The sequence below is a fragment of the Agelaius tricolor genome, unplaced genomic scaffold (assembly GCF_023055355.1).
Source record: "Agelaius tricolor isolate 1412-34295 unplaced genomic scaffold, bAgeTri1.0.p SCAF_72, whole genome shotgun sequence".
NCBI classification, from domain to species: domain Eukaryota; kingdom Metazoa; phylum Chordata; class Aves; order Passeriformes; family Icteridae; genus Agelaius; species Agelaius tricolor.
The window spans coordinates 801,785-823,258 of record NW_027269332.1 but is presented as its reverse complement, the minus strand read 5'-3'; the positions used below and the strand labels follow the sequence as shown (position 1 = coordinate 823,258).

Genomic DNA, 21,474 nt, shown 5'->3' with positions numbered 1-21,474 from the left:
GATTGGAGAAAATAATCTTTAGCAAAAGAGAAAAATAACAAGCAAATTTAAGCCAGATCTCTATCAGTAATTCACAGGAAGATGTAGAAAATTTTGGCTCTGTTTTTTTTTTCCAGTCTTTTCCAGCCTCCTACGCGTCTGGGTTGTAGGTGGGGTCAAGTTGGGAAGTGTTAAAAATCGGAGAAGAACAGTTAGCGGTATGTTTAAAGTTTATCTAAAAGTAAGAAAAGCCACTCAGAAGACTTTCTTAGCAAGTGAACTTTGCTGATAATTTAAGAGGCCCAGGTGAGTCTCAGCAATGTCTGCAGGTTTAAGTGGTTCCCTGAACTTTGGGAGATTTAAAGGTTATTCCCGTCACTGGCGGCACAGAGCGCTCCCCATGACTGGCAACTTCAGGGAGCATGCAGTTTTTACTCCATTGACTCTTGGCTACTGTTTTGTTCGTGCTCTGCTCTGTATTCTTGACAGCAAATTGATTTAACTTGCAGCAGGAAAGAGTGTGCGAGCGCGAGTGAGCAAAGCCCGCAGGAGAGGGGGAGAGAAAGGAAAGTGTGAATGTGAAATGTAGCGGGGAGCAAGGCGAGGATACTGAATGGCAACATTTAGGCATTGACTGTGACATTGTATTAACCTTTTTAATGGATGTATGTAATAAAGTGACATGTAAATGGAGCACAAGGGGAGATATGACACTATATCTGGAAAAGGATAAAACAGTCAGTGAATACTGGGCTATTATAGCAGTTTGCAAACCTTGGATAAACTCAGTCAGCGGTTGTATAATTGGTTATTCAATCCCAAGCCTTGTTCACAGCTCCAAGCCAGGAACAGAGGGACCTGTTGCCAATTTGAGTGAATGCAGAGCCTGTGCTCGGCCGGAGCCCCTGGCTGGAGCCAGCCCTTTTCCTGTGGGCTGCCTTCCACCGCGTCTGCCACTGGCGCGCCCACAGTGGCCCTTTTGTTGTCAGGGGCTGGCTGCTGCTCCCCTCCTCTGCAAAACGGCTCACAGCTACACAAATATAAGAAAATGGGAAAAGGGACTTACTGTAGCTTTTCTCTCACCGAGAAGTTAAATGTGGGGGCTTTGCAAAAGGAGGCAGAGTCCCAGCAATGAGGAAAGCTGAAGCGCGCTATGGCCGGGTGCGGAAAGCGCCATCCTCTTCCAGGGTATGGTAGGAATTGTGAGCTTGTTCCTCCTAAAGCATGCCCCAAGCCCTGCTGAGCAGCCTGGGGAGCTCTCTTTGGACAAGGGATCCCTGCCTGGCCTCTTGAATGAGCAGGGCAGCTCCTGCAGGGACCCACTCCGTAAAGAGCTCCCAAATGTCACAGACATCTTTTCATGAAAAATCCTTTCTTTAAGATTTTTCCTCTTGAGAAGCTGAGAGGCCTCAAGAACAAAACGTAAACATTGATTATCTGCTGCTGTGGAATGCAACAAGTAGATCTGTGATTAGCTCATGTTACTTTGTTTGTAATTAATGGCCAATCACAGCCCAGCTGGCTCGGACTCTCTGTCCAAGACAGAAGCTTTGTTATCATTCTTTGCTATTCTATTCTTAGCTGGCCTTCTGATGACATCATTTTCTTCTATTCTTTTAGTATAGTTTTAATGTAATATATATCATAAAATAATAAATCAGCCTTCTGAAACATGGAGTCAGATCCTCGTCTCTTCCCTCATCCCTGTGAACACCGATGCATCCAAACATCAATGCTGTCGTCGTGGGTTTGTTTGGGAACCACTGGTGTGGAGGTTGTCTCTCTCCAAATACGGAGGCAGCATCATATCAGCCAGCTGGGGGATGAGCAGAGAGAGTGTTTTAAGTACCCTGGTTCCCTCCACCCTCATCCCTACACACACGACTTTCCAGTAAAAGCAAGGAGATATTTATGGAATGTCCTGACTCAGAGGCCAGCTGTTTCTCTTCTAGTAAAATGGTAGTTAGAAATAAATCAGAGGATGGTTTGATTTTGGTTGATGAAATAATGAATATTCAGTAATATATATAGAAGATGAGCCTGCATGAGCTAATGGTCCCTTCTGGTTTGCAGCTTTTTGTGAATGAAGCAGCAGTTCTTTGAATCCACAGTTTTCTCTTCTCCCTTCTTTTTTTCCCCACTTTTGTCTAGCTTTCAGTAGGGGGATCTTGCTCCTTCACAATCTTTCAGTTCCTCAGTGTACCTGGTTATACAGCAGTATTTTGTAGTGTCCTCATTCCCTATACAGGGAAGGGAATTATTGACACAGTAGATTATGCACAGGCTTTTTAAGTTACAAAATTGAGGTAATGGTTAAAAATTATATGCCTCTAGATCACAAAGAGATGGGCTTGGGGGCTAATCTCTTTACCATCCTGATTTACTCTAGTTCAGAGAAAATAATGCAGTGTGCCCGGTTTAATGAAAGGCTGCAATTCAATCAAGGGGTTCTGCTGAGGTCATATAATTTAAATAGTTACAGCACCTCTTGACTGAGTTACAGCCTTGATAATTCAGTACTTTGTTGTTATTTATGAGGATAACTTTTCAAAGCAATCTGCATATCTCCCGCTAAAACCTGCTTTGAAAATTTTATACCATGATGTCATTGAAAAAGAATTTTTTTTTTCTCTTGGTAAGAAAAGGAAAAAAAAAAAAGACAAAACCCCACACCAGCAAAATGAGAGGGGAAAGGAATGCATTGTTTTAGAATAGAAAATTAATCACTTGGAAATGGACTGGTTATTGTGAAGCAAATGCAGAAAGAGTATTGAACTTGAGATACATGAGAAAAACTACAGAAACTCCTGCCAAGGCTTTTAATGGAAAATACACCACACGTTTCACTATAAACACAGCTCTGGGAGCAGAGAGTTACAGCACTGGACAGAAAGGGCCATTGTGGAAATACATTTTTTTTGATAATCATAGTTAATGTCGCCCAGCCTTAATTGAAGCATTGTGTGGAGTAGCAGGAACACGTTGTAGTAGGGGCTGCTGGAACAATTTGGTGTTTGGGGCTCATGTAAAGAGGGATGTAGTAGATGTAGTAGTCTGGAGTGGTTTAGTCCTCAGGAGAACTGCTCTGAAGCCTCTCCCCACTGACAGAGAAAAATCCACTCAGCACACACCTCATCTTGAGTCCCCCAAATATTATCTGTGTTTTGCATTACAGTGCAGCACTGGCTGCAGCAGGGATAAGGCACTGGTGTCTCCCTGAGGTCACTGTTTCCAATTTAGGGAGTTGTAGGTGTCTGACTGGAGATCCCACACTCTCCTGCACAAGGGTGAGTGCTTGAGATGCATCATTAATTTAATGGAGCTAAGGGACTGGTGGGGTTAAAGGAATTTGTGGTAGCCCCACAGAGAGCTACCCAAATGTAATTTAAATAGGATGGAGGAAATTTTTCGTGCCTTGATTTTTTTTTTCCTCAGTTAGAAATGTTCAAGGCAGTAATAGCTGCTTTTATATGTTTTAAACTCTCACCAAAAAAGTATCTGTAATATGTATGGAAACAAATGTTTCAATAAAGTCAGATGAGGGCTTTGTAGAAGCCTATCTTTTGTGCAGAGCTCTCAAAAAATGTGTACCTATGGTGATCTTTTTTTTTTTTTCTTCTGGCAAAAGGAGAGGGAAGAGGAATAAAAAGTACAACACACTGCCTACCAAGCAAACCACAAGTCACAGCTGAGCTACACATCTCCAACCCTGAATTCTTGGAAGGCAAATTAATTTTTCTCTGTTAATTGTTTTAGAATGGAATTTCATTCAAAAGGCTCACAGAGAATTGTAGAATTTCTGTAGCCAAATTTAGAGCCAACTGATAGCTTTCATCTAGGTGCAGTAGGAATTTGAGCACTAGAGACTGAGTTTCATAAAGATCTGGAAAAAGTTTGGTTTGAGGATTGCTGCATTACATTTCTACATTTCCCTTTTCTGCTTGGGTTAGAATGAACTCGAGATTATTTTTTTTTTCTTAATTAAGAATCTGTTACTTGCATTAAGAAATTATGGGTAACTGAGAAATGTGTATTGCTGCCTTTTTTCCTATTAAAAAAAACCCTAGTTGTTTTATGTTCTCCTTAATCCTTGAACTGCGTAATACGTGATGTCCTGGCTCTTCTCTTATTTATACAGCCAAAGCTGATGGTGTCACTTTGAACTCTGCCATCCCTGCAAGGAAAGGTAGAACATGTTCTGGAAGGGTAGAACATATTCTGGAAAGGTAGAACATATAACCTAATATATTCTGGAAAGGTATGACATATAACATGACACGGTCTGGAAAAGTTGTACATATTCTGGAAATGTAGAACATGTTCTGGAAATGTATATTATATTCTATATTGTGCCCCAGAGTGTGAGCTTTACTTTTTTAATTAGGTTGTGCTTTGTGTATTCTTGATTCAGCTTGTGTTAAAGTAGCTGGAAAAATGCTGTCTTTGATGTCTCAGGACCCTCTATTTCTATCTTCTGTTTTAGCAGGATTTAAGGAATGGGAAGTTCCCAGAGACAGGTGATGCTCAGGAGAGCCTTGCAGGGTTCACCAGCAGTTTGCACCATGTCCCTTACAGCACTTCAGTTCCTTTAGCAAGGGGGCTGAGTAAATTGGTGCTGCACAGTTCAGTATTCACAGAGCCAGGGAGCTCCAGGAGGAGCTCAGTGGTTAGAACATGGCAGAGAAGGTAAAACCAGCCCTGAGGAATTCTTTCCCTCTGGTCTGCCCTGTAACCATGTGTTTTACATGGCATTTGACCACGTTTGTGTGATTTGTCCCCCATCTGCCCACAAAGGACACTGAAAAATGCTGCTGCAGAGAGAAGAGGGGACAGGGGAGAGCATGATTGTCAGGGGTTTGCCAATTGCAGAGTCTTAAGGCTCTGCTGAAAGCTGCAGTCTTCAGTGTGGTTATGTGATACAGAAATTTATTCCACAGGCTTTCAAGGTGGAATAGACTACTTTCTTTTATACCATAGCATCCCCCCAGGATTAAGCCATTTGTTTCTCTGGCATTCTCTACAAGCCTGGCCACAAAAGAGAACTTTGTGAACAATGGGCCTGTTCCCCTATTCAGCCTTTTCTGTTCTATTAAATTCCCTATTACTCCATTCTGCAATTACTGCACACCCCACCTTCCCAGGCACCCTGTTCTCAGGCAAGCTGGGAATTTACCCTTGACATTTGCCTCACTCCACAGGAGCCCCACGTCCCTCTGCTCCACTCCACCGCTTTTGATATTGGCTTTGGGTCCTTTTCTGGCACACTGACATGTACCTGGTATGGCTCTCCTTCACATCTGCATGCCAATTTGTATACATTTATTCAGACTACTCTAGCTTACTCAGAGAGAGGTGGGTTTAAGAGAAAATATTTCAGTCTTAGCCCTAGGTTTATCTCAGCATTGAAAAAGAAAAGCTGAATTGCATGTAGTTCTTTTTCCAAGCATCTCTTGCTAGATGTGAAATAGATCTCTGTGTAAAATGCATATTGTTGAGCATTGTGTCTGAAAAAAAGGTAGGTACCATACTGAGATATCAGTGTTAGTCACAGAATTAAATCACAAAAGAAATGATTCCATATAAGAGTTTGATAATGGTATTACTATGCAGAGTCCATCAGCATTAGCTGTTTCACTGTTAAAATTGAGGTGCAGTTGATACTGGACTGGGATTGATTTTTTTCACAGCTGCACCAACAGTTACCTGACTAAAGTGATTTCCATGCAAACATGAAAATTCAGCTGAGTTTCTTAGGGACTTGGAGGTGTTTTGAGTCAATGTTCAGAGTTACCCCACAAAGAGTTGGAGCCAGAAATCCCAGCAGCAGAGCTGCACACATCCCTGCACAGAACTGCTCTGTGGCTTCTTTCATGGATCTTTTTTTCTTTTTTTTTTTTTTTGTGCAATATGCTCTTCTTTACAGGTTTGATCTTTATTTGAAGGCGTTGCCATTCCCAACAACCACCCACTTTTACTGTCAGGTCTTGCAAAATTGCATTCCTGAGTGGGTCCAGCTCCTGGTAAAGGTTTGTGTAGCCAGCCAGACATTACTCTGTGTGTCCCAGCCCCTGAGTCAGCTGTACCCAGCCAGTGTTTGGGATCACCATCCTACACAGAAGTTTGGGTTTGGCTGTTCTGTCAGGAGGTGCATGTCCCACTGAGCATCTTGAATTTGAGGCCAGGCTCTTTGGAGAGACACCTTGTTTCAACAGAGCTGTTTCAGAAGGTGCCTTTTTTCCTTTTGTGGCACGAAAGGTAGAAATGATCAAGATGAGAACACAAATGCAGAGATCACAGGTCCCAGGTTTGTCTGACAGAGCAAAGTGCAGCTTCTGCTCATTCACAGCAGAACCCAGATGTCCTTACCACCACTCTCAGGTGAAGAATGAGGAGGATCCTGAGCTGCAGATGTTGCAGATCTGTTGTATGGTCTCTTCTGAGTGGTTCTTTCTTCATCTAAACCTGCTCATCCTGCTTCAGTTTGGTTTGAGCTTCCCCTTCACTGATGTTATTGGGGCAGCACAGGTGAATGCTCTGGAATTGCAGGAAGGAGTTGGTTCCTAATTTAAGTTCTAGGAACCAGGCACTAGAGCAGGCCCTCTCAGATGGGCAGTGAAGACTCTGTGGGATGAGTACACCTAGTCCTGTTGTGTTTTTAGTGAAACAGATCAGGTCCCACAGGGACAGGTTTGCTGCATGAAGAGGGAGAAGGCTATTTCTGGGTGACCATTGATGAGGTTGCCAGTGCAGGAGTGAGAGAACTGTTTCTTGTTTCAGACTTCATCAGAGGAAATGCTGGCATTCTCTGTCTGTCCGTCTGTCTGGGGTCTGTGTTCCCTTTATCAGGGGGAATGTAGTGGCTCCTGATTGTGCTCACTGTGCCAAGAGCTGCCCAGTGAATGCCCTTGGCTCTGGGGAAGGGGTTCTGTTCCTGCCCTGCTCCTTGGTGATTCCTGAAGCCATCCTAAATGCAGATCAGCCTTCTTGTGGATCTGGACAATCCACAGAGGAAATTTTATCATCCTAACATTTCTGAAGTAGTCTGAAAAAGTTGTGCTGCAGGGTATGAGTGAGATTCCACTATGATAAAAAAGATGTTTTCTCTTTGGCATGCTGGCAGTGATTTGAAGGCACAGTTGATGCTTCAGTCTGAATCTGTTTGCTGCCTGGGGAGTGGCTCCATGTTGGGGACATTTTCCAGGGAGTGGCTGCAGAGCTGTCCTGACTCTCCTTCAGTGCACTGTGTAATAAAGTACATTTTGGATGTGGCAGATGAGGCCCCTTTCTTAGTCTTGTTCTCATTCTCAGCATTGTGTTCTTCATCTCCCTTCTCTTTTTCCCTCTTTGACTTTTCTGCTTTTACTTTCTGACTTTCCTTTCCCCTTGTCTAGAACCATTATGTTAAAGAGCTGTGCATAATAGACTTCCTCTGATTTCTCTCTGGGTATTTGGGGATTACCTGTCACAGCTGCTGCATGGCTGAACCACCCGTGTATCTGGATGCTATTCCCTACCTCAGAAAGAAAAATGCTTGATCAAAAGGAAACCCAGTCTATTTCCTCACCCTATTTATGCTGAAAATAACAGAGTCCAACAAAATCCGTGAATGGAGACAAGTGAGAACAAACAGAGCGCGTTGTCAAGGCAGATGGAATGCTGCACTTCAGTGGAGAAACCTGTGTGCAACTCCTGGGAGATTATTTTAGGCAAGTCCAAGGATGGCATTAGCCTTAATAATTTCTACCTAATTTGACATAAGGATTTCATGCAAATATCATTTACACCACAACTAGTAGTGTGATTTACTCTGAAACTACCGGCACTTCAGAAGCACTGATTTATAGTGTACCTTTTTTTAATGTTATTATAAATAATATGGTTGTCCCTGTCTTTCTGGCATCTGGCAGTGGATGGTTGAGATTTTGTGGTCACATATGTTGTGCAAGAGGCATTCAGGATGTGTAGTTGTTTAGCATCAGGCGTGTGTGCTTTAATTCTCACTTCCAGGGGTAAAACAGTCTGTCATGATTTGGAAAAGAATAGGAGTCTGGGCCTAATGTGTGAGGTTTTTGTTGTTTCAGGGGGATATGCTTTCCAGTTTTCTGGTTTCAATTTTTAAAATTCCTTCAATGGTTTTATTAGCATCCCAAATGAGTATTTTCTGGTTCTTTCAATGTTATATTGGGTTCAAATTGTAATAGTACACGTTTTCTCTGGGAAGTACATCCACAACCTGATGTCTGTAGTCCTTTCACTACACAATTGTGTCAACTTATAATTTAAATAAATAGGTCCAGCTGATCAAAGATGTACATACTGTTACCTCAGTTTGATAGATAACACATGACTCTAAACCAACCAGTTCTACAATGTGTCAATACTTTGATGGGTTTTAGCTTTACATTTTCCACTTTCAAATGTATTTGTGCTTCTGGGTCACTTGCTGGTTTACTGATTTTGCTTGGACATGGAATTGCCTGATTTTCCTTCATATTTACCTGGTTTGCCAGGAGACTGACAACACAGGGCTTGCATTTGATAGGGTTTATCTGTTGCATACCATTTATTAATTGAGTAACCTCATCTAGTAAATATACGTGGGTCAGAAATATATTAGGATCAGAAAACATTTTGGCACAATTTTTTCTCCTGGCAGTAGCACTTCAGAGTGCATTGTTTAAATGGGTGCAGTCATTTTCATTAAGGGAAAATTAACTTTCCTTCCACCTGCCATTGTTCTCTGAAGAGGATTATGATGCAGTCAGCAAAATGCTAAGGAGGGAAAAGAAAAATTACATCAACCTCAAGAGAGGGGATGTCATATTTATCTGCTAATCTTGTAATTATCCTGAGGAAAAGCCCCAAATACGGGGTGAGAGCCCCTCTCTGTTGTGTCAGACCTGCAGCTCCCCGTGCTCCCGTTGTCACTCCTGGCAGGGTGAGTAATGGCCATATCTGGGTGCAGCCCTCCCCACCTCTGCTGGCTGACATCATAAATTATCCAGATCCAAATGGACAGCGTTCATTAGCTGTGCACTTTGCAGGAAGAGCCAGCTCGGAGCCGAGCACTCGCCCGTTTTTATTAAAAGTTAAAAAGCTCCTTGCTGGCACGGAAAGGGGAGGCTGGAGGAGGAGGTACAATGGGGGACAGTGCCACAGAGCTAATAAATAAAAATAATAACTATTACCATTGGTTGAGTGACCCTGGGAGAAGAGCACTACTGAGCCATTTGTTGTTCCCTTTCACTTGTCAACAGCAGTGCCTTAAAAGCCTTCGCCATTGTTCAGGGCCTAATAGCACCTGTTGGGAAGACAGGAAGACAGCTGTCAAAAAAAAAAAAAAAAAAAAAAGGAAAAGCAGGGTGGGGGAGGAGGGTGGGAGCTGATGATTATGCCAGCAAGAAGCAGCACAGCTGCAGCAGGATATTTCCTGCTCCCACTGGGAAGCAGCTCTGCCCCTGGGCACAGCTCCCCATGGTGGGCACAGGCAGCCAGGGGTGCCTCTGTCCCCCAAAGCAGGGAGAGCTGTCCCAGAATAACCCCAAACCCCTCAAATAGTGCACGTGGCAGCTTCCTGATGAGGGTGCTTGTTTTGGTTACCTTTTCCCCTTTATTGCTCTGTGGCATTGCCAAATCAGACCCTTGGTCAGGACAGGTAAGGAAGGGTGAGGAGCCCCAGACATCCCCAGCTCCCTGGGCAGCCCTTCCTCCCTAAAAGAGTCCAGAGCTGCTGCTTCCTGCTGGTGGCAAGTGACAGCAGTGGCCAGGGCTGAAAGATGGGCTATTTAGAAAATTGTCTCCTCAGCTTCATCACAGGTAATCCTTGCGTTTTTCATTTTGAGGAAAATTACCACTGCTTCAGGACTCAATTTTTTTTCCATTTTTAAGTAAGTTGCTCTGAGATTTTCAGGTGAGAACGCTGTGGTAACTGTGTGTGAAGGGTTACATTGCTGCTGTTGAATTTAGGATTTCAGAAGCAGAGTGGTTGAGCTTTGCAAGGATTTCCCTGGAATTCTAGCCGAACACTGTATCTCTCAATTTATCTCTCAATTTATGTTTTATGGTTATTTAGATTACATACTTCTGGGGACTCTTGCTGCTTTGTTTTAGGGTTTGTTTGAGAATGCATTTAATTACTTTAAAAGTGACAGATCAGCATAAAGATCTTTTTGGTCAAAGGGTAAACCATGGAATCTCCCTAGAACATCCTTAATGGTGTGTCAATACCTATTTAAAAAGTTAGTGTATAGTCATCTCATTGAATGCCTTTTTTAAATCCCTCTTACTTATCAAGGATGTGCTGAAGATGTGAAAAATTAGCAGACCAAAGCCATGGCCCTCTGTTAATATTAACAAGATATTATGGCCCTTTAATTAGAGACTGGCTCAGTTGGTAGCACTAATACAAAAATGCATTTCAGGGGAATATGTATTCTGGTGGAGTATCTCTGTCCAACTGAGATGGAAAAAGAAAACTGAAGTGAAATTTAATGTTATTTAATTACAGATGTCTTTGTTTTTATGCTGTTACTCTCGAAATAGTCTCTGGAAATATTAAAATATCTTTGTGGTTTCAGGATTTCAGTGAAGCTCAGAATACTACCTCCTTCTGTCATCTGACACACTTTTATTGCTGGGTGGACCACTCCTGAGAAAATCAATTCCTTCTTTCATTTAGAGATGCCAGGAATTAAAGGGGCATTAGAAATCTGAAGGACACAGAATAAGACAGAATTCTTTTTTCATATGTAGGAGAGGGTTTTCTTAATTTCACTGTTGCCCATCTTTTCATAAGGATTCCTACTGGTGGAACGTCAATTAAAAAGAAAGGGGTTGCTGCTCAGGTGTTTGAAAGTGAGTTACTCTGTTTCATGTATTTATATTTTGTACATCAGGAAAGAACTGGGCACATTTTAAAATGTCACTTTTGTTTTATTTAAAGTTTGATAAGGTTCAAAAACTTTCTTCATTCTGGCACGTTAATTTAATTAGCGGTGAAGAAGATAGTGCTATCAGGGAGCTGGAATCATCCTAAAGTTACAGAATAAAGCAGGGATTCATTCAAAGGATCTCCTCCATGGATCCACCTTGGGCAGCACAAGAGCCCAGCCAGGGCTGCCCCCAAGATGAACCAAAATGGCCCCAAAATGCACGAGCGCTCCCGGGGTCTCTCCCTGGGATCAGTTCTGCTCCATTTGCATCTTGCAGTTCATTGTCCAGTCCCAGCTTTAGCCCCTGCAGTCCCACCCTGCTTGTTTTTCTCTCTCCAGCCCACGGGGTTTGTGCTCCTGGGCTGAGATTTGGATCATTTGTCCTTGGTGCCCAGCTGGAGCAGGAATTGTTTTGTCTCCCTGCTCTGTGCACAGAGCTCACCATCCCCTGATGTGAAGCTCAGAACTACACACTAAAGCAGCAGAGAATGTGAAAAATATAAAAGCTGAAACCTGAGGTATCACTGCTGTGGAAATGGGAAGGGCAGATTGCATCTGAGCCAGCCAGATCCTACTGTGCATTTTCAGGACAGACATTTCAATGCAGGGTAACTGAGCAGTGACTACAAACTGCACTGTTCTGGGGTTGTTTTACCAGAATAATTTGGGGTTGTCCTGCCCCAGCTCCATGTAAATCTGAGGCAGCCAGCAGTGGCTTCAGGCTTGGTGTGGAAGGGCAGATGGGTGGAGGTGTGAGTGGAGCATCCCCAGCTGCCCTACACACAAATGTGATTTCCATACCCTCAGCAGTGGAAGGGGTGGCAATTATCACCCAGCAGCTCACAGCCCTGTGCTCTGCAGGGTTATTAGCACACACTGTGTAGCCTTGGTGGGGTCTGCTGTCACTAAGGTAGGTAAGGCAATGGAGTATGTACAAGTTAGCATGTTAGACATAACAGAGATAGGGCTGGAATTCCTGTGCTGAGGTGAGAGCAGGAATGCAGGAATGCTTCTCACCTGGCTCAGCAGTGTGCTCATGAAAGAGGTGGCTCTCTCAGGTATTTAGACCTCAGATAGGCGTTTTGGACATCTCAGTGTCAGTCCAGAGGAGTGTTTGACAGAGACAGTTTGAGAAATGCCTGCATACCAGCAGAGGATGGAAGCTGAGAAAATCTTGGCTGTAGCTTGTGTAAGCCCCAAATGAACACGGACTCTTCTGCTGGGAGGCTGAGGGACTGGTGTGATGTCCTGGCATTGCACATCTGCTGTGTGAGTGTGACACTGCTCAGTGGGACAGGACAGCCTGAAAAGCACACAGGCGATGGAGCAGCTGCCAGTGCAGCCAGGTGATGGGGAGCACCAAAATTTCAGACAACAGCCTGGCTATTCCTGAGGGTGGCATTGGTGGAGATGCTGGTTTGGGTCTCAAATCTAGTTTAAGAAGTCTCTTTGCTCTTCCCCATCCTGCCTTGTGCTGGGATTTGCCCAAGAGATGACTTTAGGCACAGAGTCGGGGTGATTGGGGTGGGGCTGTGCCAAATGATCCCCAATTGGCTCCAGCTGTGCAGCACAGGTGAGCAGCATTGACAGGAACGAGCCATGGAGGGCACAGGGGCACTGCCCAACCCCAGAGGGCACACATGGCACACAGGGCCACTGCAGCAGGGCACAAAAGCCTGGGCTGAGGGACAAGGAGGGCAGATCCTGCTGCCTTCTGAGGTTGGAATGATGTTAGTGTGTGTGGGCAGGTGCCTGAAGCCTCCTGAAGAGGTAAGGTGTTACTGTGTTTGGGCTGAAGCTTTCTGGAGTGGTTTGGTGTTACTGGGTTGGGGTTGAAGCTTTCTGAAATTGTATGGGGACACTCTGTGTATTGTGGCCATCTCACCTGCACAACATGCTGTGACAATAATTACTTCAACAACTGGTAGTTGAGTGTATCTGAAGGCCATTCTAACCTTTCCTTCCCAGTAAACATCCTTGTAGTTTTAGGTAGCTTTCTTGTGGGACTGGCAGTGGGCATTGGTGAGCAGTTGTGAAAATAATTGCTTTGTGGCTAGAGTAGAATCCTGTTTCTGGTGGCATTCACAGATTATTGATTTGGATATTGAAATATTAAGTAATTTATGGTGCTATGGAACCTTTTCTGGCTGTGTGAATTATTTTTTCTTAAACACAAAAGCAGTGCTCTTTTATCAGAAATGACAACAAAAATGTCTTATCATTCATACAGCATGTGCTTCATCAAAGCAGCATGGTGGGCATTGGAAAAGAGAGCAAACAACGTGAAAAAAGTGTTGTATTTCTGAGCAGACACAAAATGAGGCCCTGTGTGCAGCAGGAATGCAATGGTAACCTGGTGTCATTGTGCACCACAGGTGACTGCAGTCAGCTGTGGGTACAGAAGTTGATTTTGTGCTCTGAAATGAAAAGCTCTGTGAGCTAACATGTGGCTGGGATGGGACTGGGGATTCCAGGAGCAGGAGGGCTGGTTATCTCTGCCAGAGAAAGGAGCTTTTTAGTGGCCTTGGAAGCTGCCCATGGACATATGCAGCCCAGCTGTTTCCTGCACAGTGGTGGTGATGGAGTGGTGCAGTAAGAGTCACACTGAGATGTGCTGGCCAGAGCACCACAGCTCCCTGATATTGGAACTTGGATGTTTGCTTCAGCTCTGGGAGTTTGTGCCTGAAGTCTAAAAAACATTTTGTGTGCTAAAAAAAACAACCCCAAACCCACAGAACCCAACAGCACAGCACTTTTTGGCCAGTCACAGAAGCCCCAGGTAGTATTGTGCTCAGCACTGCGTTTTTGCTTCTCACGCCTGAGCAACCATGTCCCACATTTGAACAATATTTACATTTATAGAGGTGTTTCCTAGTGTCTGCTCCAAAAGTTTCAACTGCTTTTAGACTGGTGAAAAATTGCAGTGCTTCCTGGAAGGCAAGAGAAAAATGTATGTTTTGTGGTCTTTGATTTCCAAATTTAAATACATTCTGTGTTGTGCCTGCTCATGATTCATGGTGTCTTGCCTAGCTGCAAGTAGTTCCCTAAAAGCATGATTCTGTTGATGGAGAACCATATGTGTATGCAGATGCTGCATGTCTATGTAACCTGCTGATACCAACCATTCCTTCATAATAGTTGCTTTATTTTCCCTGCTTTGAAAATTGTTTCTGATTTTGTATAGTTAAGAGCTTCTTAATAAAAAATGGGGGCATAAGCAGAGAAATTTCTTGTGTGAACATGTTTCTCTGCTCTTTTAAAAGCAGAGTGGAAATCTGCCCTTAATTTTGTTTCCTGATTTAGGCTAGAGAGGGTTTGTTGTGGTGCCTGAGCAGAGAGCAGGATGCCATGGGGGTGGCACGTTGGTAGGTGAGGGTTGTAGGGACTCTGGGTGGAGCTGTGGCTGACAGGTGGAACATATTTATGACCACAGCAGAAGAAAAACGTGAATAATGGGTGGCAGCCCAGTGTTTGCCAGTGCTTTCTTAATACAAAGGAAGGTGCTTGCCAGAAGTGGGAGGTGTATCAGGCAGTGCTGAAGTTCATTCATGATAATTTGTGCCAACCCAATACTCCTTCCTCTAGGAATGACTCGTGTTGGCAGGGAATGTTTGGTGGTCTGGCTGGGCATTGAGCAACCCTTGGCTTCTCTCTGTTCTTGCTACACTTTGTGTCATCATCCTTGCCCAGGCCAGACATCTTCTGTGGATGTTCTCAGTTCAGTCAAAGAAAGGACAGAGACAATTTCTCCCAGGATGAGCCTGGGAATCTTAGAGGAAAAGAAAACAATTATTATCTCTCTTTCTGTACCCATTGTTTATAGCTGTGGTTCTCCAGAGTGTGCTATTCATGGCTCACCAATAGTGTGAGAAGTTTTCACTTTGAGACCAATCAGGTCTCAGTTTAGTGAGTGAGATATAAAGCTCACCACTTCTTGCTAATAAATTATGATTCTATTTCTCCTTCTGATGGCTGGAGTCATCCATTCCGTCCCTGACTCAACGGGGTCAATCTTCCTTTCGCTTTTTTCCCAGAAGTATCTCCCTCTCAGCCCAGGGCAAGATCTGCCCACTGTGCTTACAGAGGAGGGAACCCTTTGGGCCCCCATCCTTGGATATCACACACCCTGCAGCTGGGGGGCTCCAGGACTCGCCCTTCTCCTTCTCCTCCTCCTCCTTGTAGTCACCTTACAGCAGCCTCCTGCCCTTCAGTCGCTACTGTCTCTGTAACATCAGAGCTTTCTCTCCCATTCCTTCCTCAAACATGGCTCTTTTGGACATGCCTGGTGTGCAGAGCTCCTGTTCCTCCCCTTGTCACAGCACAATTGTTGGAATTGTTTGCCTTTCTCTGGAAGCAGGCAGCTGCAGGGCACCCAAGTTTGCTTTCAGTCAGTGATCAGCAGGAGCAGAGAGAGGTACTGGAGATTTGTCACTGAGCACCATTCTCAGCTTGTTTAAGGACTTCTAGGACTGTGACCCTGGAGCATGGATTCCAGAGCTGCTGGAGAGGCTGGGCACAGAGGGAATGCTGGGTTTTGGACCCAGCATTGCTGTGGGACTGGGTTTTGGAAAGCTCCAAGGCAGGCCCAGGTACATGTGCGTCTGTGCTGCTGCTGAACTGAGAGCAGGATTAGGTCCACTCCCAAAGGGGAGCTACAATGCTCCAAAAAAAAATGAACTTCAGGAAGTAGACTAAATTCAGCAGAAGTCTAGCAGTGATAAAAATTGTGCTTCTCTCCTACTATGGCTCTGTTGCCTCGTCCCTTTCCTGGAAACAAACCACTCCTTTCGCAGTGTGAAAACTTCAGGGCTATTGAGAAAGTAAGTCAGTGAAGCTGTATTTAAATATCAATTGCAGGAGTAGAGTGACATGCTTGTTAGCATACCAAAAATCAGATTTAAAAAGTCCTTTAATGTTAATTTACTGGGATGATTTGCTTTCCCGTAGTGCACGGGCAGTTCCATGGATGCACAGGCTGAATCTGCTGATTCAGACAGGTGCCTCTTGGACAGTGTTTAGTTGATGATTCCTGTTTTTTCCATCTCTTGGTGGAAAGAACAGGAATCTTCTCTGAAGAGAAGGAGTCCTTCTCTAAAGGAATAGTCTCTAAAGAAGAGGAGTTCTTCTCTTTGGTGCCCTCTCTGTAATCCTCTTCTGCAGCAACCTGTAACACTCCTCTTGGTGTGTCTGGAACAAACATGTCAAGCACCACTGAGTTACTGTTCACAAACAGCCTGTGAACAAGTCTTGCAGATGATTTCATCCTGTGCAGTGACTTGGGACTGGTTTACCATGTACCATAGGACACTGCAGATTGGTACTGGGGAGGACTCTCAGCTCAGGTGGGGCTTGGGAGAAGCAAAGGAAGAGGCAATTCTGGGTTCTTCTCAAAGGGTGAATTAGGAGGTGTTAGGAATACTCAGAACACAGTGTGTAGCTTTTTGGAAATGCAGAGCACTGTAATGCATAGCTGTCCTGATGCACATCCAGAATCTGTCATGATATAGCTCAGTTTTTGCACGTAGAAAACACGATTTTGGGGAATCTAAGAGGAGAGGAGCAGAGTAGGGATCAGAAATGGCAGTTCCTGTGTGCAGGCCTCCTTTCCCTGTTTCAAGCTGCACATTATATGTGCAAGCATTAAAAGTTTTACTGACTTTCCAGTGAATCCAGAGAATGCCTGCCTTGCAGACAAGAGACAGCGTTTATTTCTTCTCTTAATTTGAGAGCATCATCTTCCCAATCAGGTCTAAAAAAAGCTGAACAAAGGATGACTTTGTTCCTGTGTAACTCATGGAACCTCTCCTGTCGTAACCTTTTAAACAGTTATTTTTATTTAAGATGTGTAAATTTCAAATCTTTTTTTAATGGGGTACATAAATGACATAATAAATGTTTCTTTCCAAGACATGGTGCATAAGGTATTTCACAAGCAGTTACTGAAATGTGATAGGCTGAGTATATGAATAGCATATTTTATGTAAGTACAAGATGTTAACATGGTATATAATAGAATTAAACAAGCTGTAATCTAATCTAGATCTTTGGCTCCGTAAAGCTATAGGGGTGGGGAAGCTATTGTCTTTCAGAATTAAAGTTTTTTTTTAAGTATTGAGAGAAGGATGATTATTTGCTGATTCTGTGTCAAAATTGTGTTGAAGTGTCTTATGTAAAAATGGCAGTTCAGATCAAGAGAGGTTTGAGACTAAGTTAAGACATCAATTTAATATGATTGCTTGGGGGTTTTTAAAGAAAAAAAGCTATATAATATTATTTGGAATAGTTAACGTACAGTATTTCAACAGGGGAAGCACTGATTAGATCACCACAATCTATTTTATGCCATCAGGATTGCTGAGGGGGCTTATAATTGTGTTAAATTTTCATATTACTCATATCCACACATTAATGAACAGATGCATTGTTGCTATTGGGATTTTGCCATTTGGCCTTTCACATCTCTAATCGCGATTTCCTACTGCGATCTTTACCGTTCTCGCAGAAACTCAGTCATTGATACATGGCCGTTCTCGGCGTTCTTTCCTCCCCCCTTGTTCGTGCGCGGCATCGCTCGCAGTGCTGGGCCGGAGCGGGTGCGCTGCGGAGCCCCGGGGAGCGGCACCGGCCGGGCTGGGCTGGGCTGGAGCTGCAGAGCCCCGGGTGCCCCGGGGAGCGGCACCGGCCCGGCCCGGCCGCTCCCCGAGCCGTGCGGGAGGCACGGGTTAGGGCAGGCAGGGATTCGGGCAAACTGAGTGTCCTGGCAAGGAGGGATGCCGGCAAACAGGGTTTGGGCAAGGAGGGATTCAGGCAAACTGGGATTCAGGCAAACAGGGATGCCGGCAAACTGGGATTCGGGCAAGGAGGGATGCCGGCAAACAGGGGTTAGGGCAAACTGGGATGCAGGCAAACAGGGTTTGGGCAAGGAGGGATGCCGGCAAACTGGGATTCAGGCAAGCAGGGATGCCGGCAAACTGGGATTCAGGCAAGGAGAGATGCTGGCAAACAGAGATTCAGGCAGACAGGGGTTCGGGCAAGCGGGGATGCCGGCAAACTGAGATTCAGGCAAGAAGAGATGCTGGCAAACTGGGATTCGGGCAAGCAGGGATGCCGGCAAACTGAGATTCAGGCAAACAAGGGTTCGGGCAGGCAGGGATGCCGGCAAACTGGGATTGGGGCAAGGAGAGATGCCGGCAGGCAGGGATGCTGGCAGACAGGGATTGAGGCAGACAGGGATGCCGGCAGGCAGCGGGCAGCGCAGCGGGGCTCCGGCAGCCCCGGCTCCTGAGCGGCTCCTGTAGCTTTAAGGCAGCAAGTTAGGCAGCAGACTTGTGCTTCTTCACGAGCGTAGCACGGCGAGGGTTTTGTCCAGCCGCGGGGGAAAAGCTTTGTCGCGGACTTTGCTGACAATGGACTTAAAAGTAAGGCGGGCTGCTTTCGGTGCCTGGGGGCTCCGGAGCCCATTGTCAGCTCACAATGGATCCCTGTTGCCGCATTCCTGCTTTGCAAAGGTTTGTTGGCTTTTACTGACTGACGGCTCTCCGCCGCAAACGCCGCGCTTGCTCCGGCCTGTTTACACGCCGCTCCGGAGTTTGCAGAAAAGCACGGAGCAATAATAATTAAATATATATATGTATATATTAAAAAATGAAACAAGGGAGAGGGGCAGTGTTTGTCCGAGCTATTCACGCTGTGGGAAATGGTTTCCGTCGAGGGGACGGACGAAGTTGAGCAGTGGCCGGAGCCCGGCGGCGCCCCCGGCTCAGCGGCCGCGCTCGGGGCGGGCTCCGGCGGCATCCCCGGGGTTCCGTGGGGTTCGAGACACGACTGGGGATTCTAAGGGAGAAATTCCCTCGGGCAGCCCGGGATCAGCCCGGGGAACGCCCCCGGGGGCACAGGAGGAGCTCGGGGCGCTACCAGGTGAACAAACCCGCAGCGGACCCAGCGCCTTCTGTGCTCTCGGTGGCATCCGGAGGTTGTCGCTGCTCCCCCGGCCGGACGCGGGGCTGCTCCCGGCTGTCTGTCTGTCTGTCCGTCCCTGTGCCTGCGAGCGCACGGGCTGATGGATGAAGGATGCAGGAGGGCATCCCTGGCACGGGCATTCCCTGGGCATCGGGGCTGCTACCGGCTGTCTGTCTGTCCGTCTGCCTGCGAGCGCACGGGCTGATGGATGGATGAGGGATGCAGGAGGGCATCCCTGGCACGGGCATTCCCTGGGCATCGGGGCTCGCCCGGCTCCGAGCCCCGAGCTGCGGCTGGGGACGCGAGGTGCAATTAGCCAAACGAGATAATGAAGGTGGCTCGTAATGGTTTTTACTGTGGGGAAAGTTAACCAGTTGCTAATAATTGTACGGTCTCTAGGCCAGACGGTCCCTTTGATAAGTTAACGTGCGCTCCCTTTATGCTCCTGGTAGGGGGTAAACAAATGCCTGAACAAATACAAATACACATAAACACCAGTGCGGAGAATAGCGGTATATGTCTTAGATCCAGATAATAAGTGTGGGTATTGTTATTTAGATGGCACATACTGGGACACTTATCTTTTAGTACACTCCATTTTCTAACTGAATGCAGTGCTAATCGTGGGATTGAAAGCTATTGTAATTGTGTACCCATCTAAATGCTGACAAGAATATACAATTACATTGTTTGGAATTGAGTTTAATGTTCTCTGAATTTTATTAGCATTTATATTTACTTATGCATTAAAATTCTACACAAAAAGAGGTCAGAACACAAGAGTTGCAGACATAAATATCAGACCCATCCACACCCTCGCTGCATTTTTCCTGAAAATACTGAACAAATATATTTTATTTTATTTTTAAAGGAAGTGATAGAATCTGAAATGAGCAAATAATGGGTTTCCATTCTAAGCGATGCCTTTTCTCCCTCTGGATTTTGCAGTCTTTTAAAGCTTTTTTCCATACCCAACTTTTTATTATTATTTATAATGCGTGTGTTACCGGAAAATCTTTCCACAGTGTGCTTACCACCACACGATGTTTAAACACACATTATAAAGTGGATGTAATTGTAAAGACTCAGAGGGATATAATTACATGTAGCAGATTTAGGAGCTAATTCTTTGCTTCTCTCTCTCTTTCTCTCTCTCTCTCTCTTTACTCCGCATTTTATCAACATAATTATTTTTTGACTACAGACTAACACCCAGAAACTGACAGGCATCCATTAAAGGCAGCAACTTGTTCACCAAATTGAAAAACAATGAACTGCAGGTTTACATGTGCCCATTGTAACACAGAATTACCGGAGCTTTGTTCCACTAGAGGAAAAAGCTAATGGTTTTGAAACAGCAGGTGACAAAACACATTCAGTTTTTTTCTTTTTTGTTCCTTTTTTTTTTTTTTTTCTCTTCCCTCCCCTCTTATCAGTTTGTTGATGAAGTCATTACGAACTGGGGGCCCAGAATAGGGTTGGCCTTATTTTTAGCAGATAGACTTTTAATGAGTTCTATTGTGGAGACAGTCATGTTGATTTGCTTACGTTTTTTTTCCCCCCCCTTCACTCAGAAACTCCCAGTATTGAAAAGCTACTATCAAAGGACTGGAAAGACAAGCTTCTTGCCATGGGATCAGGGAACTTTGGAGAAATAAAAGGTAACGCTGTTTCTCTGCTAAAGGAAATTGAGAATGAATATACAAATACCGCTGGCTTTGTGGAACTTTGTCTGCTCCTCTTCCCCTCCCCTTCAAACACGGTAATTTGGGGTTTAAATGAAATGTATGCACTCCCATCTGTGATCATATAAATCAATGGAATGCTGTATTGCCCTAAGTGAATGAATTTACATGAAGCTTTTGTTGCCTATATCGTTCTCTGTTATAAACAAGCACATCCTATTGCTGGATAGGGGGGGAAAAAAAAGTCAGTATCAGACATATGTGGTACCAGAGTATAGCAGAGCTCAGTTTCTGAAATTGAGGGTGATCTGATTTCCTTGTTTATTTTTGGACAGATTTCGATGATGTAGTTTTTTGTTTGTTTTGTTGTTTTTTTTTTTTTTTTTTTACTTTTTTTTGCATGTAGGGAAGAATAAAAAGAGCAAAGTTTGTGTAATGGTACCTCTAGGTACTGCAATTAGCCAGTGCAGATTTTAAAAGACAGCGTACAACATCTGTGCACTAGAGCATGTTCTTTTAAAGCCGTACTCCAGAAGGAAAATGACAAAATTTGACCACTCTCCAGCAGCAGTAGTTTCTGCTTTGCCAAGATATTTCCCCATTTTATATATCTGAGGTCGTTTTAGGGAACCTGTGGTTGTTTGTTTTCATGTAATTTAATATTTTTATAATTCCTCTGCAGTGCTTATGATGAGGAACTCACTCAAAACACACGTGTCAAAAATTGCAAGTTTTCAGAGCAGCCATTATCACTCTGAAAAGAAGCAGTGACTCTGATTCTTCTCCCGTTTATAGCAGTGTGCATCTGGAGTAGCAAAACCCAAGCCAGCGTTGTTTTGGAAATGTGAAAGTAGAATGAAATTAAAATTAAGCCCTTCTCCTCCTGTGTTTATAAACAGGGTTTAGTTTCTGTCCATTAC

General features: G+C 44.6%; 1 protein-coding gene across 25 annotated transcripts in view; it reads left to right on the top strand.

The window, feature by feature from the left end:
• SOX5 (SRY-box transcription factor 5) overlaps positions 1-21,474 on the top strand; it is a 608,636-nt gene that overhangs the window by 434,604 nt on the left and 152,558 nt on the right. For 22 of the 25 annotated variants that reach the window (XR_011677034.1, XR_011677035.1, XM_071417998.1 and 19 more), the window contains one exon: positions 20,444-20,530. The exons of 2 other annotated variants lie outside the window; for them this stretch is intronic. Coding sequence is in view for 21 of the 23 variants with exons in the window: in XM_071417998.1 (XP_071274099.1) it covers positions 20,444-20,530 (87 nt within the window). In the remaining 2 variants the exon portion in view is untranslated. Of the gene's footprint in view, positions 1-18,266; positions 18,419-20,443; positions 20,531-21,474 lie in introns of those variants that run through there. One more of the 25 variants, XM_071418010.1, reaches the window with a different exon arrangement.